Genomic DNA, 16,624 nt, shown 5'->3' with positions numbered 1-16,624 from the left:
TCATTTCGAGTTGCGGAACGGGGACATTCCCAGAGAACTGTGATCAGCTAAAAAAAGAAAATCTGAAATAATATTTAGACTGGCGATATTTTGTTTTCTTCTAGAGCTTCTTCTTCCTCCTTCATTTCGAGTTGGGGAACAGAGACATTCCAAGAGAACTGTGATCAGCAAAAAAAAAAAAAAAAAAAAGGAATCAAAGTTTGACTGGCATTTTTTTTTTCTGCTAACTTTTTATCATCTTCTTCTTCTTCACTTCGAGCGGTGAATTACAGCAAAGAGAACTGCCAGCAGCCAAAAAACAACAACAACAACAACAACAACAACAACAACAACAACAACAACAACAACAACAACCATCTGAAATAATATTTTACTGGCGTTTTGTTATCTTCTCGTTCTTCTATTTGGACTCTGGAGCGATGAACGGGGACATACAAGTAAGGGAGTTTTGAGCAGCAAAAAAAACCAATAATCTGAAATAATGTTTGACTTGCGATTTCTTCTTCTTCTTTTTTTTGCCAACATGCCCCACTCAGCCTGTGTGCTGACACTCATTACATCGCGGCCCTGTTGTGTTTGAATTTTAAGCAGTTATAAGATAGTGTTGGGATACGCCACTCTCGCCGCCCGAATCAATTGTAGTTGGTATGCAATGTCTATACCCCGTCTGGCTTGACATCATAGAAGAAGAAGACGATAGACGAAGAAAGAAAGAGAAAAAAAACTGTGGAGTGTTCCTGACATATCGTTTTCATGATCTACGGGAAATACACTGTTGAGTGGCCTCAGACCCAGACAGTTGGCTCCCGCGTCGCTGATTGGACAGAAGGTGTGGATTGGATCACGTGACACCGGGCAGGTGCTTGCGTCTTTTTTTTCTTTATTGAAATAAGTGAAGTGTCCACTTAATCGGAGACAATCACAAGGTATCGGCTCTGAAGGGTGTTGGCTCCACCCACATTTACGAAGACAGGTAGCACAAGCCGGCTTATGGCCTAAATACGTCAAGCTATGGTACAGGGGTGCTACGCTAAGAATCCAGAGGTGCCAACCCCCCCCCCCCCCACCCCCTTAGAGGCCCCGCCAACCTATTTGCAATTCATCCGCTACCACTGTCTGCTGAGCATTTATTATTTCTTAAACCCAATAAAGGGATCAAACGGACTCTGTACATCGTCATCTTCCTGCCAGTGCCAAGCTATACCGCGCCGCTGATAGCTTTTTACTCCGTCAATGCGGTTGTGTGTCTTTCACGCTAGGCCGCAAATCACTGGAAAAGTCGGCTACTAGTGGCGGTCATTTCCCTGGGTTCTCACACCTTGGTCTTTATATGCTGTGAGGGTTCTGGAATTGGAAGCGGAAAGGGGAAGGCCAGCGTTGGTTGTAGCGGTAGTACTAGTAGTAGCATCCATCTGGGGGAGTGTACGCTCCAAACACTCGGGTCAGAGACACCTCCTTAATTGACTGCGTGACGACTGGACCCCTACCAACTACTCGTCTCTCTGAGCATCTCTGAGACGGTGATTAACCAGACCACTTCCTGCATCGGCGATCCGGCTCTACACAATGAATCCAGTTTATTTAATCATCCAGCTCTGTTTATTTCGATGTGTTCTACTGGCACTTAGTGATAAGTCGGGTAAGCATTTATTGACCTTCGACCTTTCAAAACCATCAATTACGCCAAGTATTTATGGCCATGGATCACACATTAAGTGTGAAATTCGACCATAGGCAAGTCTTTTTTATTGGCGGTAATATGCGAGCACGGTCGTGTAAATAAAATAACTCGGCACGCTTTGGGGGAAAATTTGTTGCAGGTCTGGCTTATTATAAGAAGCAAGGCTGAGAATGTCGACACATGAAGTGTTGTTTTTGGCGGTTTTTTTTTTTGGGGGGGGGGAAGATCTGTATCCTTTTAGCAAATTTATCACTTAAGTTATCATTGTCATTTGTGTGCGTCATTGCTGTTGAATGTGACTCCCACGTGCGTTAGGGCTGTTCAATTTTGAATACGCCTGACTTGATGTATGCATTACAACTTGTATTACCATCTGACTGGTTTCAACTTCGCTCGGGTGTATGTCCGCCCCAGTGAGCAAGGACAATGGGCGTTTGTTTTATGACAAGCAATGATTAAATTAACGGTAGTGTAGCGGGTAAACAAATAAGAAAGTGTTGTATTGATATGCTATAAGGGGACGTATAGGCATTCCTTTTGTTTTTGTAACCGTTCTGGTGTATTATACACTAATTTTGAGACAGTTTCGCTCAGCATTCGCTGTGTTCTATTTCGATGAGACATTATACAGCTAAATATAGATATTTTAATCGATAACCTTAAAGACACTGGACACTATTGGAGATTGTCAAAGACTAGCCTTCACAGTTGGTGTATCTCAACATATGCATAAATTTAAACTCAATCGGTCGTCGAAGTAATGATAGAAATAAACACCCCTGTCACACGAAGTTGTGTGCTGTCATATGCTTGATTTCAGACCTCAAATTAAAAATCTGAGGCCTCGAAATCAAATTCGTGGAAAATTACTTCTTTCTCGAAAACTACATTACTTCAGAGGGAGCCATTTCTAACAATGTTTTATACTATCAACCTCTCCCCATTTTTTAAATACTCGTTACCAAGTAAGGTTCTATGCTAAAAATTTTTTTAGTAATTACCAGTAGTTGTCTACTGCCTTTAAATGCACAGTTTATCTTTGGTTTTTGGTTTCTAACCATATATATACAAAATGGGTGTATGAATGTAACACATGCAAAAGAAATTGTTTTAAAAAGGTGATCGCGCTTTTGAGATATCACCGAAAATCCGAAGGGCTTTATGTCCACGCAGGAAGAATAATCTTAAATTTGAAAACACGATCTGAAAAACGTATTTGACAGTAATGTTTCTCAGATTATTTTTTTGGGCGGTAAAACTTGTATCTTTTTCCATAATCACATTACTTCGAAGTGAAACGATTTTCAAAATGCTCTACACGATCAAAAGCTGCTGTGCTTCTAATTATACTGAACTATACTCGAAACCATACAAAATAAACAGCAATTTGAAAACAAAATTCAAAATGGCTGCTAATGCTTCTTGCTTGTAATTCTACCTATGATTTTGCCGAAATGACAACTCAGTGATATGGCCTCGTGCCAAATAACTGTCTAATGGCATCACTGACTATGTGCCAAATACCATGATGGTATCGTCAAAGAGCACGTATCTGCATTTGCTTTAATCCGGGGCCCAATCTCATAGAGCTGCTAAGCATTAAAATTTGCTTTGTAGCATAGCATTTTTGCCTTCGATAGAAACAGGATTACCACCCAAATTTCCACGTGATTTTCAGGATAAGCAAACAACAGCTGAATACAACAAGCAATATGCAACAAATGGAAATGTGTTTGGTAATCCTGTTTCTCATCTAGGAAGAAATTTCATGCTAAGCAATTTTTTGGTGCTTAGCAGTTGTATGAAATTGGGCCCGGATAATGTTTTGGCTGTGATTGCTTTATTTTGTGCACGATCACGTCGGTCTTATATTTCGCTTGCTGCAAAAGAAGTAAGAAGAGCTTGCGAATACGGATAGTTAGAATTTGCGATTAATAGGAAAGTTGTTTCTCTTGAGACTTTCAAAACGGCCGCAGACACTGGTCTTTGCACCAGCATGTGTTTAGTATAGTTAGCAATGGGGTATCACAATGTTACAAATATTTCATTTTTTGGTGAGACATGAGTAATGTTTTATGTTATTGTTATAATATTATTAATCAGAAAATGGTCAGATTAGCTTTTAAATGGTACTTATATCCTGACGCCATTTACTAGGCATCTGAAAGCACACCGCTTTTGTGCAGCAACAGTGTTTTGTTTTTTTTTTCCTTTTTTTTTTTTTTTTTTTCATTATTCTCTTGCAACTTCGAGAAAACTGGTCTTTGACACTTACCAAATGTATCCAGCCATCGATTTCACCAAACTCTTCCTAACTTAGGATTAATCTTACTTGGGAATAAGGACGAGTCCCAGCCTTGCACTGTAACATATCAACTTTAAGATTAATCCTTAGTTAGAACTAGTTACTCGTCCTAACTCAAGACATGATCAATCCAAGTCGGCTGCATTACCTTTAAAACGTTTCTCCACGATAACAGAAAAGTTTTATAAAGAGTGTTGTTTTTGTGGGGACAACGTTCGCCGAATATTGTCAATAGAGGGCAGCAACCACTCTCTCCACAGATTGATGAACATTATTTCGATAAAGGCGCCGAGAATTGAAGGGAAGTTCGACTCTCTCCTCTCTCTTACCAATACGTATTGTGACATAAAGCAGTAAGACACCTTGTTTTTTACAAGAGTACACGTATGCCATTGCAGATTGTATTGTCTAAGGTTAAAGCCATTGGACACTTGCGGTAAACAGTATTGTCCAAGTCCCACACTTCGTGTATCACAACTGATATATATATACAATAAAAAAAAACCTGTGAAAAATTAGGCTCAATCGGTCATCGGAGTCGGGAGAAAATGACGGGAAAACCCATTCTTTTTTTTCGCACGTTTCGCCGTGTCATGACATGTGTTTAAAATAAATCCGTAATTCTCGCTATCGAGAATTGATATTGTTTTAATAATTTCTCAAAAAGTAAATCATTTCATGAAATAATATTTCAAGAGAAGTCTTTCACCATTACCTTCTGTAAACCCTATAAATTATTTGTAAATCTGTGAACTTTTGTTTTCTGTACCGAAAGTGTCCAATGGTTTTATTAGTGAAAGGTATGCGTAAATACACACATGGTGTTACCGCAAACCAAATATACATTGATACCTCACCATGCAATGCCTCAAATTCCTATATAGGTATGCGTTTGTTAATTAATACTCTTAAAATGGATGACAATACTAAACTTAATTGATTAGAATCGCAGTAGCTTTCGGTAAGCATTTTGAGAATTTTGAAAAGTTGTTATCCCCCATTATTTGAATCTGAAATGCGTTACTGACAGTAACGTCTCTCAGATTGTGTATACAAATTACGGATTGCCCCAAAATTTAAAGACAGTGGACACTATTGGTAATTGTCAAAGAGAGTCTTGCGGCCTGATGAAATTGAATGATTTTATTTGACCAGTGAATGCTTAACTGTTGAAATTGAATAACTCTTTTTGACTCTTGAATGCTGATTCAAAGTGCATTCATTTTCAAAATGAAATTGAATGAGCCAGGAATTAAAATTAATGGATTTTTGTTGAAATTGACCGGGAAAACCTATATTAATGCTTTATATGGAGCTGATCTACTGTTGTAATTGCCCGTTAAGGATGATTCAAGTTTTCGTATTGAATTGTGTTGAATTAAAGCCTGTTAGTGTAAAAGGACTTTCTTTCCCAATACTCAAAACATTTATGACGGCAACATTCATGCCTTTGACTTACCCCAAAAGCATTGAAGGGAAACCAAAAGCATGACCTCTCCGAGGTCGGGAAAGTGATGTTAAAAAATATCACGTCTGTGTTTTCAGCAGCAGTGAAACGAGGTTAATTGTGCCAGACGGTTCAACAATACAAACAATACAAAGACACCATCTTGCTCAAAAACAATACCGTGAAATATCTGGGTTTTGGGTTTCGTGTTTTTTTTTTTTTTTTTTTTTTTTTTTTTTACAGCTATGGTCATGGAACTCGGGACCTGATATTATTCTGTATTTCCCCCCGGAGTACTAGCTCGTTCCGGTACTTGCTAATTCGATTGACTTTAACAGCTCCCTTGATGGTTGTTTGAACATAGTTGGCTAAGTTTCAGCTGTTAGCATTGGGGTAATGCTCAATGGAAATGTCATGTGAAATTTGTGGTCTCACACGCAACCTGGCACGGTGGTGTAGTGGTAACACCATTTTTTATGGTGTTCGTTTTTCGAGTTATGTGAAAAATACATAAATTTTATTTACCTAGACAGTTTTGTCTTTAAAGGTATTGCACTGGATTTGTAGAGCTTACCAAATAGTCGTCGAAGACGGTGTTCTTGTTTGGTTTGTTCAATTCAAGCGTACATAGGCCTCAAGAAACTATGAAATTTGGGCTTAAAGGATGGACACCGTCCTAGTTGTCAAAGACCAGTAATCTCACTTTGTGTGTCCCACCATGATCCCACCATGCATCAAATAACAAATATGTGAAAATTTTTGCTCATTGGTCATCGAAGTTGCAAGAAATTAATATGATTGAAAAACACCCTTCTTGCACATTTTGTGTGCTTTCAGCCTGTCTAAAAAATACAGTTAATATTTGAGTGAGAAATTACATCTGATTAATTACCAACAATGTCCTCCAGTTGTGCGAGTCGGAAGAAACTTTGTCCTTAATTATTCTTGTAATAACCGAACTCATCTGGGCATTGCAAGTTCAAAATGAAAAACAAAACTATTTATTAAAATGCATCTTTAGAAATAAAATAAAACGGTGTCATCAGGTGCAATTGTCTTGCAACCAAAATGTCTTAACCACAACCCCGACAGCCCAGACAGATTGCACAATACACAACTATTTCATGAGTCTCTTGGGTGATCAACACCATTAACGCCTTAAGTGCCAATTACGTCAAGGTCTTAGCAAGGCAGAGGTCTTCATAAAACAGCCGTATATCAACACTATAAAACAAAAAACATTCATGCGAATATTTGGGGTGTAGAATATGTTAGTTTCGGAAACCATAAATTAATTGGGTCGATTATAGCGCCCTGAAGGTGGTCGCGTTTTTGAGATATCACCGAAAATCCGGAGCGAATAGAAACCCATAGGCCCTACACATGCATGAAAAATAATCCCTAAAAGGCAGTGGACGCTACCGGTATTGGTAATTACTCAAAATAATTATTGGCATAAAACCTTTCTTGGTGACGAGTAATGGGGAGAGGTTGATGGTATAAAACATTGTGAGACACAGCTCCCTCTGAAGTGACGTAGTTTTCGAGAAAGAAGTTATTTTCCACGAATTTGATTTCGAGACCTCAAGTTTAGAACTTGAGGCCTCTAAATCAAACATCTGAAAGCAGACAACTTCGTGTGACAAGGGTGTTTGTTTTCTTTCATTATTATCTCGCAACTTCAATGACCGATTGATCTCAAACTTTTCACAGGTTTGTTATTTAATGCATGTGTTGAGATACAGCAAGCGAGAAGACTGGTCTTTGACAATTACCAATAGTGTCCAGTGTCTATAGCGGTAACGCTTCTCAAATTCATTTTTGGGGGCATAGGCCCTAACGTGTGTACCCCTATACGTTTTTTTCATTGACACAAAAACAAAAATATTTCGGAGTGAAATGTTTTCCCTAAAATGCTTTCTACTCCATCGAAAACTGCTGTAGGCTTCTGTGCAAGAGTATTTCCATTATGCCCCATTAGTTTTAAAAGTGATTCCTACGAAATCTTCTCTACAAGAGAAGTTTTTGCTGCGGTGGTCCGCTAAGCCAACCTCTTGAGAGAAACACTTGCCACGTGGTCCGGCTGGACAGGCAAACTATCCACAACGCCATTTGAACTCCGTTAATTTATATTGTTTTATTAATTTTTTAATATGAGGAGGCTACATTATAATGTACTTCAGTTTTAATTTAAAAACTGTTACATTAAAATCTCAGCTTTTGCGCAAATTAAACAAAAGTTTCGCCGGGGAAAACGTTTGAAAAGGGGGAACGTTTGAGATTTCTTCACACACCACGTAAAACCAGCCAATTGGAACATTTGTTTCTCACTATGTAGGAATTCAACAGCCAATAGAAACATTTGTTTTACGTTATGTAAAATAGACAGTGTAGCCTATGTCTAGTTTTCACCTCAGCTTGTTGAACGGATCCCCCGTGTGCTGAGTGGTTAGGAGCCAGACTGCATGATTTCACGTGTGTGAGGGAAAGTTGGATTTTGTGTGTTTAGAAAATGACGGTGATTTGGGGTTTTATAACGCTCAAACCGATACCTACTGCTTTCAAAGTAAGACATTATTATGGTCTAATTATGTTGCAACTATAATTTCTATTAAAATGTTGTTGTTTTTCTGAACGAAAGTGGGAAAATGTTGATAAATTTGGTCTCAATTGTAATCAAGTGTTCGGTGCAGGCAATCGGGTAACCAGCCAGCACGAATCTCACAGCCACATTGCCCGGTGACTATATTAAAATCATAAACCACAGGCTATGTCTAAAGTACAGTTATGAATCATGATGACATTATTATCTAGCTATCACCTGTTCATTCTTTAAAAACAAAAAAGGAATTTTTCATTTTTTTAAAGGTAAATTTAGATACTACGTATGTTATTCATAACGAATGAAAAAGAGGTCTTGTTAAAGCAATCACACAACATCGGTTAACAGTATTGTCCAAGGCCCACACTTTGTTTATCACAACTTTTATATAAAATAACAAACCTGTGTAAATTTAGGCTCAATCGGTCATCGGAGTTGGGAGAAAATAACGGGAAAACCCACCCTTGTTTCTGCATGTTCGCCGTGTCATGACATGTGTTCAAAAATCTGTTATTCTCGATATTGAGAATCGATAATTGTTTTAATGTTTTCTCAGAAAGTGAAGCATTTCATGGAATAATATTTCAATGGAAGTTTTTCACCATTACCTTTAAGTTATTTGTAAATCTGTGAACTTGAGAATCGATAATTGTTTTAATGTTTTCTCAGAAAGTGAAGCATTTCATGGAATAATATTTCAATAGAAGTTTTTCACCATTACCTTTAAGTTATTTGTAAATCTGTGAACTTTAAATTGTTTATTTGTTTAGAAACTGCCAATGGCTTTAACAATCTATCCAACTGGTCCTACATGTACTGGCTATTTTGAAGAGCTTTCAACAAGTACTATAAATAACTAAAAATTTAACAGTGATATTTTTTATCCTTTTTTTTTCTATTGACAGAAGAAGATGAATGTAATGATGGTAAACACACGTGCAGTGAGAACGCCGTTTGTACGCAGACGCAACGCTCCTTCCGGTGTGCCTGCAAAAACGGCTTCAACAGACAAGGCAACTCGTGTGTAGGTAAGTCGGCTGCTTTCCACCCCCCCCCCCCCCAGTTTAAACCGCGCTGGAATTTTATCTTTGAAAAGGCAAGCCCATTTCCTTTTGTACAGGGCACTTCCAAGACCAGGCCAAGGCCACGACTGCAGGGGCATCCCTGAGTGTAACTCCAGTCCTTGATAAATCTGAAACTTGTAGTTTACAATTTACTTCAAATTATTAGGGATTGAACATAGATTGACTAGACTGAGATTTGAACCATTGCATTCTGGATTAACTTGCTGGCGCTCTACCAATCTTAGAAATAGCCTTTTGTCCAAGGCCTCTGTGGCTCAAGTGAAAATAAGGGGAGGCCAGACATTCTGATTGTCTACAGCTCCAAAGTAATCATAACAATAATAAGCGTTTATATAGCGCCATCTATCTAGAGAACTAATCCGAGGCACTGGAGAGGAAAAGAAACCGACATAAAGAAGTAGGAGAAAATCTGTCCAAACCAGATGCAAGTTTTCTCTAAATACATCACCACTGAATGAGATGAATTTGTTTTAACAGTTTTCTTATTGAGTATGTGTTTTCTTTACTTCCAAAAACAACAGTGTTTTTTTCCGATAGTTTATAATATCATCTTGCTTCTCTCTATGATACGTAATTTATTCTGTTTTGCAGACGTAGACGAATGCAGCAGTAAAAATGGCGGCTGCGTTCACACGTGTACGAATGTACCAGGGAGTTTTTACTGCGGCTGCTACACAGGCTTCCTTTTACATCCTGAAGGAAAAGACTGTATTGGTAAGTGAACAAGAAATTAAAAACAAAATAAATGTCATCAATTTTGGTTTTACCCTTACACTGGTGTGTGTCAGTACTGTATACCCAGTACTTTCTAGAGTTCTGTGAAAAAAAATCACAGGCATATTACTCGGGTGGGATTCGAACCCACGACCTTTGCAATTCTAGAGTGTCTTACCAACTGGACCACAGATATTGCCAGGTAGCTAGGCATTTTCAACTGTATATTTTTAGCAGTGGGTACAACCATTTAGATAGATTTCCATCTATCATTTAAAGACGTGTACACTATTGGTAATTGTCAAAGACCAGTCTTCTCAATTGGTGTATCTCAACATATGCATAAAAAAACACACCTGTGAAAATTTGAGCTCGATTGGTCGTCGGAGTTGCGAGATAACTATGAAAGAAAAAAACAACACTTGTCATACGAAGCTGTGTGCTTTCAGATGCTTGATTTCGAGACCTCAAATTCTAAACTTGAGGTCTCAAAATCAAATTCGTGGAAAATTACTTCTTTCTCGAAAACGACATAACTTCAGAGGGAGCCGTTTCTCACAATGTTTTATACTATCAACCTCTCCCCATTACTCGTTACCAAGTAAGGTTTTATGCTAATAATTATTTTGAGTAATTACCAATAGTGTCCACTGCCTTTAAATCAAATATTGCCCAATGACCAGGGCACTGCTGTAAGGAACATTGAGACGTTAGAGTGTCCGCTACAAGGACTTGTTTCTATTATTGTTATTATCTCACTGGTATTATATGTATTTTTTAACGAGTAGATCAAGACGAGTGTGCATCGGGTCAACATGGCTGCCAACACGAGTGCATCAACACCATCGGCAGTTACCAGTGTACGTGTCCACGGAACCACTTTCTAAACGAGGATGGACTCACCTGCTCAGGTAATGGTGTAGTCCAGTTTGTCAAGGGTTCTGATTGGTCAGTGCTTTGTTGCAACATACTGTAAAACAGACAGACATCGTGGCAACCAGGGTTGGAATTTAACAAAGGATTAAGACTACCGTAGTCTTATCTCGAATTACCTAACTTAGAACTAGCCTTAAAGACACTCGACTCACTTGTTTTTCTCAACATATGCACAAAATAACAAACCTGTGAAAATTTGAACTCAGTTTGTCGTCGAAGTTGTGTGCTTTCAGATGTTTGGTTTCGGGACCTCAAAAATAAATTCGTGAAAAATTACTTCTTTCTCGAAAACTACCTTACTTTGGAGGAAGCTGTTTCTCACAATGTTTTATATAATCAACAACTCTCCATTGCTTGTTTCCAAGTAAGTTTTTATGCTAATAATGATTTTGAGTAATTACCAATATTTTTTAGTGTCCACTGCCTTTAAGATTTTAATGACTCCTACAACTAGTCCTAAGTTAGGACTAGTTCTAACTCTTTGTGAAATCAACCATTGGTCTAATTTCACGAAGCTGATTTGACTATTTGTTGCCAAATGAATAGGGCACCTAGTACCAGTCAAAAAATATTTGTAACATTTATAGAAGTTGTTTGTGGTTGGTAACCAGTTTCTGTGTAAGCAAGATTTTTCTGTACTGAGCAAGGTTTTTAACACTTACTTGCTGTATGAAATTGTGCCCAGTTGAACCATGATCCATGACTTATTTTGTTTATTTGTTAATTTGTTGATTATTTTGCATACACCAATTCAATTGAGAATACTGGTCTTTGACAATAACCAAAGGAGTTCCATGCCTTTGAAACGATCAAACGGTTCCAAAAACCAAAGGTTTACTTCGCCTTAAAAGATGGTATGTCGGATTTTTGGCCGATTTTTACCAAAAAAAGTTGCTTTAAAATTCAATAGGTATTTTGATGGAGGTCGAGAAAGTTTCAAGCTTTCAATTGAGCCATTGCTCGTTTCGTTAGAGCGGGTAATACTCTTTGAAATACCATTCACTAAAAAACTTTTTTTTTTTTAATATGTTTTGGGCCAAAAATCTGACATAGCATCTTTAAGTTCTCTGTCCATTTCCTCTTGCAGATCATCCTGGTTGTGGGAATCCAAGCTTAGGATGTGGTCATTATTGCGTGGACATCGCTAATGATCTCTCCATTTGCCAGTGCCGGCCTGGCTTCATGCTTGGTGGCAATAAAAAGAATTGCATCCGTAAGTATTCTTAATCCATAGAATGAGTTTGTAATTATAATACCTGTATACATCAACGACTTAAATCATGTGTAAAAAACTTCCCAGACAGTTTCGCTTCTCAAACAACCTATTAGTCCTGAGCGTTTTACATTGCTGGCTCTCCTGTGGTGATCGCAGCTGTTCACATGCTGGCCGTCTCTTCAGAACAGCGTCCCACATCTGAAACATATCGGTTTCGGAAACCATAGCCTTTCAACTTTTTGTTGTCTTGTGTATAAGCAGAATTCTTGTTCTTTTTGCGCCAGGAGCGTCATGACCTCTGCTGCCCCTTGTCTTGGCCTTGGTGCCCTTCAAAAGTTTCAGGTTGACTTTAAGATTTTCCAAATGGAAGTGTGAAAATGGCCTTGCCCTTTCAACATGTCTCAGGGGTCGAAATTGCCACTAGCCCACTAGCCCGGGACTACCAGATTTACATCCGGGCTACTAATTTTTCCAGTTTGATAGCCCGACGGGCTAGTTGAATAATAATGCAAAAATCATCATCACAAACAATAAAGAACTATGTTATTGGTGTATTGTAAAGTTTGAGCCGTGACGCGAGACATAACGTTGCTTTTGGGCTACCAAAATCTAATCAGGGCTACTAACAATTATTGGTCACTAGCCCTGCTGACTACCATGGAAATACACTTAATTTCGACCCCTGATGTCTAAAGATGAAATTCCAGGCTTGAATTAAATATTCCAATTATTATTTTAGTTTTTTTTCTTCTTCTTTATTTTTTGTTTACAAACAAAGCGAAATGCTCCCATGGTAACGGGGAATGCCAGCATATATGCGTAGACTCGCCAATAGGTCCTCTCTGCAGTTGCCACGAGAAGTACAATCTTCACACGGATGGAAAGACATGCGTAGGTAAGTACGCATGTAAATCGATTTTGCTAAAAGGCACAGGACAAGTTTGTTAATCCCTCTAATAGATAGTAGCATTAAAACTTACTTGGTAAGGAGCTGGTTTCATAGAAAACCCTATCTGACAGTGACGTAGATCAGATTCAAAATTCGGGGGAGAACTATTATCTTTTTCCATATAAGTCACATTACTTGAAAGTGAAACTGTTCTCAACATGCTGTACAGTAACGGAAGCTTCTTTGCTTCTAACCAAGTAAGTTTTTATTATTAATTTTTAGAGTGATAACCAAACGTATACCTTCCCTTTAAAGGTACTGGACACTATTATAAGTTATCACACAAGCGCGAGTGGAATACGGAAAAATATAGCGCGTCTGCGTCCCATATCCAACGAGGCCGAAGGCCGAGTTGGATATGGAACGCAGACGCGCTATATTTTCCGTATTTCCACGAGCGCGCGTGTGATAACGTATTTATCTTCAAGCAAACTTGGCGCGTGACATAGAACACACAAGACGCATGGTAGTGATATTAGCCGTGCAATATAGGTTTTTATCACCACTCCATTCTGCCAATCTGATTGGAGGATTAGCGCGTACTTGAAGATAATAGTAGTTATTGTTAGCACAAAAACTTACTTGGTTACGAGCAATGGAGAACTGTTGTAAGTATAAACCATTGTGAGAAACGGCGCCCTCTGAAGTAGCGTAGTTTTTAAGAAAGAAGTAATTTCTCACTAAAATATTTGGATCTGAGAAAGACTTCAGGCCTGAAGCCTTTCTCTCAGGCATCCAAAAGCTCACAAATTTGTGCAACAAGGGTGTTTTTTCTTTCATTAGGGACTTTTCGTTTTCGGCGACGGATGGTTCTGCTAAACGTTGTCGTTTTTAGCACAACGAAGATTCATCCCAAGTACTGTCGTAGAAATTGAGGGACGACCGTCCTCAAAGCCGACGCATGCGCAGATGACGCCAAATGTCATATTTACGGTCGCAGAACCATCCGTCGTCAAAAACGAAAAGTCCCTATTATTGTCATGCAACTTCGCTGACTAGTTGAGTCCAAACTTTTACAGGTTTGCTATTTTGATGGTGGGACACATAAAATGAGAATACTGGTCTTTGATTATTACCAAACGTGTCCAGTGCCTTTAACGTCTATGTGAAAATTATGATTTTGCTGAAATTAATTTTGATAGAAAGATCACCGGCAAACACTGCTTAGGTTTTACGTTCTTAGCAATAGGCTTTTATCACTAATACCACCATCACTTGTCTTGTCTCCCGTGTGCAATAGTCAAAACGAGTAGGGAATACTTGTTAAACCAACCAAGGGGCAGACTATATATGGCCTTCCAAGTCACTGTCTTGGAGGGGTTTTTTTTCCCCCCGAGACAAACTCGCCATCAGTGTTGTAGCCACGGTGGGCGGTGTATGGGCCACCCTGCCCAGGACTCACAATTTTTGCCCAGCACTCTGAGTAAAATACATTGTGCCTGCCTATTAATAAGGAGTATCAAATGTCACAGAGAAAGAACACAGTCAAAGGGCCATTCAACTTTATTGCATGGCCCCATAGTTCACTCAGTTTTGAAAACCTGGCCCCCACTTTTAGAAATAATGGTCCCAAAATGAAACTTGAATAATTTAACATCTGTTTATAATTATCTTTTAAGTAAAAGTATTTTTATGTTGATTTTAATCCAAACGCTTTGGTATGGAGTGGCGTACGAGGATGTACATGACTATTCTCTATCAGGTATATCAAATTTCATGTATAACAAAAATAACCGTTATATATTTATAAGCCATCATTCAATATCAATTGGTGTATCGGCCATCTTCCACCCAAATCTTTCTACAACTATTTATTTTGAATCTTTCAAATTATACTTGTTTTATGAAGTCGTAAAATGTCTCAATTCTGCCATGATGAATTTTGTTATAATCTAAAATTTTCTCTAAAAGTATCCTCCTATCATTTTTCGTCTCTTCATAAAGTGTTATATTGTCGGTCGTTTTACCTAATTGTAACACTCTTCTCTCTCTTAATCGTCGCTCTTTTTCTTCTATCTTTCGAAGTTAACAGATGATGAACTAAGTGAACATGTTTGACTCGCATGCTTTAAGTTCGCACCTTTGTGTCTGTTAATATTGTACCTGCATGCTAAAATCGTTGGAGTGCTATTGTGTTTGAAAGTTTAGTTTAAGTTTTTGAAATCAGTTTTTTGTTATGACATTTATAATAACACCTCAGGGCTGTCAATTTTCAGAAGGACATTTCAGATTTTGTTGCTGTCTTGTTAATATGACCGATTTGGGAATGTTCCTAAAACAGTTTCTAAAATTACCTTTGATGGGGACCTTTAAGGAAAGCAACAAAGTTTTTGAAATGCGTATCACCACTAATTTGTTGCCCATCCATTTTTTGCAAGTTTTGCCTTTTTGTCTTGGATTGTACGTTCAACTTGTGTACATTTTAGTACAAGCATAAATTGTCCTAGAACAGCCCCTTTTGAAACGGGGTTTTTGATCTGGCTTAGGTTTTAGAATGCTGACAGAACAGTGAAATGACAAGCTTAAAACTTAGTCGGCTGGCTATTCAGTAGTCGCTAAAAAAAGGTTAAGGGCAAACCCCTACATTGCACGATTCAAAAAGTGTAATCTTTTTGCTTCCAAGTCTTCTTCCTAAACCATGTCTTCCCATCTGCGCCCTTCCCATTCAAGCCTCAATATGAATATTTATGGCACACAATTGAATATGTATGGCCTAAACCTGCATATTGTGCACACAGATATGACCTAATTATGAATATTTATAGCACACATTTGAATATGTATGACCCTAATATGCATACTGATGGCACACAGACAAGAATATGTATGACCTTAATATGAATAGTTCTGGAAATGACCTTAATATGAATATTAATTCATGAATATGTATGACCTAAGTATGAATATGTATGAGACGATATATCAGTCAGAATAGATGATGCTTTGTACCTAGAAACATGCGGCTTGAATAATGGTGGGTGTGATCGAGTTTGTCTGGACACGCCCACTGGGGTCCGGTGTAGCTGCCCTGATGGATTCGAATTGCAGATTGACGGGAGGACGTGCAGAGGTAAATATGAATATTCATACAAATCTTCATTCTTGCTCGCAAAATCTCCTCACTCCTTTTCCAGCCACCTCCATTGGCAAAGGATCTTTCAGTTTAAAGGAACACGTTGCCATGGATTGGTCGAGTTGGTCTATAAAAAGCATTTGTAACCGTTTGTTATAAAATGCATATGGTTAGAAAGATGTTGTAAAAGTAGAATACAATGATCTACACAATATATGCCTCGAAATTGCATGGTTTTCCTATTACCTCGTCGACTAACACGGTCGGCCATTTATGAGAGTCAAATTTTTGACTTCCATAAATGGCGGACGTGTTTCTTCGCGACGTAAAACGAAAACCTTGAAATTCCGAGGCATGTTTGTGTGAATCATTATATTTTACTTTTAAGTTATCTTTCTAACCGTATGCATTTTGTAACAAATGGTTTCGAGCACTTTTCAAAGACCAACTCGACCAATCCAAGGCAACGTGTTCCTTTAATAATAACATATTATGTACTTGGTTTACGGAAAAACCATGTGTGCATCTACTTGCCAGAGTTTGCTCTTTAGAGAACTGTATTGCCATATATTCTACTACCGTAGAGTAGATTTATAATACTGAAGTCTTATATAGC

At 38.3% G+C, this 16,624-nt stretch overlaps 1 protein-coding gene across 8 annotated transcripts in view; it reads left to right on the top strand.

Moving 5' to 3' along the window:
* LOC139953885 (signal peptide, CUB and EGF-like domain-containing protein 2) overlaps positions 1-16,624 on the top strand; it is an 84,533-nt gene that overhangs the window by 44,141 nt on the left and 23,768 nt on the right. For 5 of the 8 annotated variants that reach the window (XM_071953484.1, XM_071953480.1, XM_071953479.1 and 2 more), the window contains exons 3-9: positions 8,941-9,063; positions 9,712-9,834; positions 10,623-10,745; positions 11,858-11,983; positions 12,765-12,881; positions 14,602-14,637; positions 15,889-16,005. In XM_071953484.1, coding sequence (XP_071809585.1) covers positions 8,941-9,063; positions 9,712-9,834; positions 10,623-10,745; positions 11,858-11,983; positions 12,765-12,881; positions 14,602-14,637; positions 15,889-16,005 — 765 coding nt within the window. Of the gene's footprint in view, positions 1-1,197; positions 1,640-8,940; positions 9,064-9,711; positions 9,835-10,622; positions 10,746-11,857; positions 11,984-12,764; positions 12,882-14,601; positions 14,638-15,870; positions 16,006-16,624 lie in introns of those variants that run through there. The other 3 variants (XM_071953485.1, XM_071953483.1, XM_071953482.1) reach the window with 3 other exon arrangements.

The sequence above is a fragment of the Asterias amurensis genome, chromosome 22, assembly GCF_032118995.1.
Source record: "Asterias amurensis chromosome 22, ASM3211899v1".
Classification (NCBI taxonomy): Eukaryota; Metazoa; Echinodermata; class Asteroidea; order Forcipulatida; family Asteriidae; genus Asterias; species Asterias amurensis.
The sequence above is the reverse complement of the archived record's forward strand: the minus strand, read 5'-3'. Positions and strand labels throughout refer to the sequence as shown.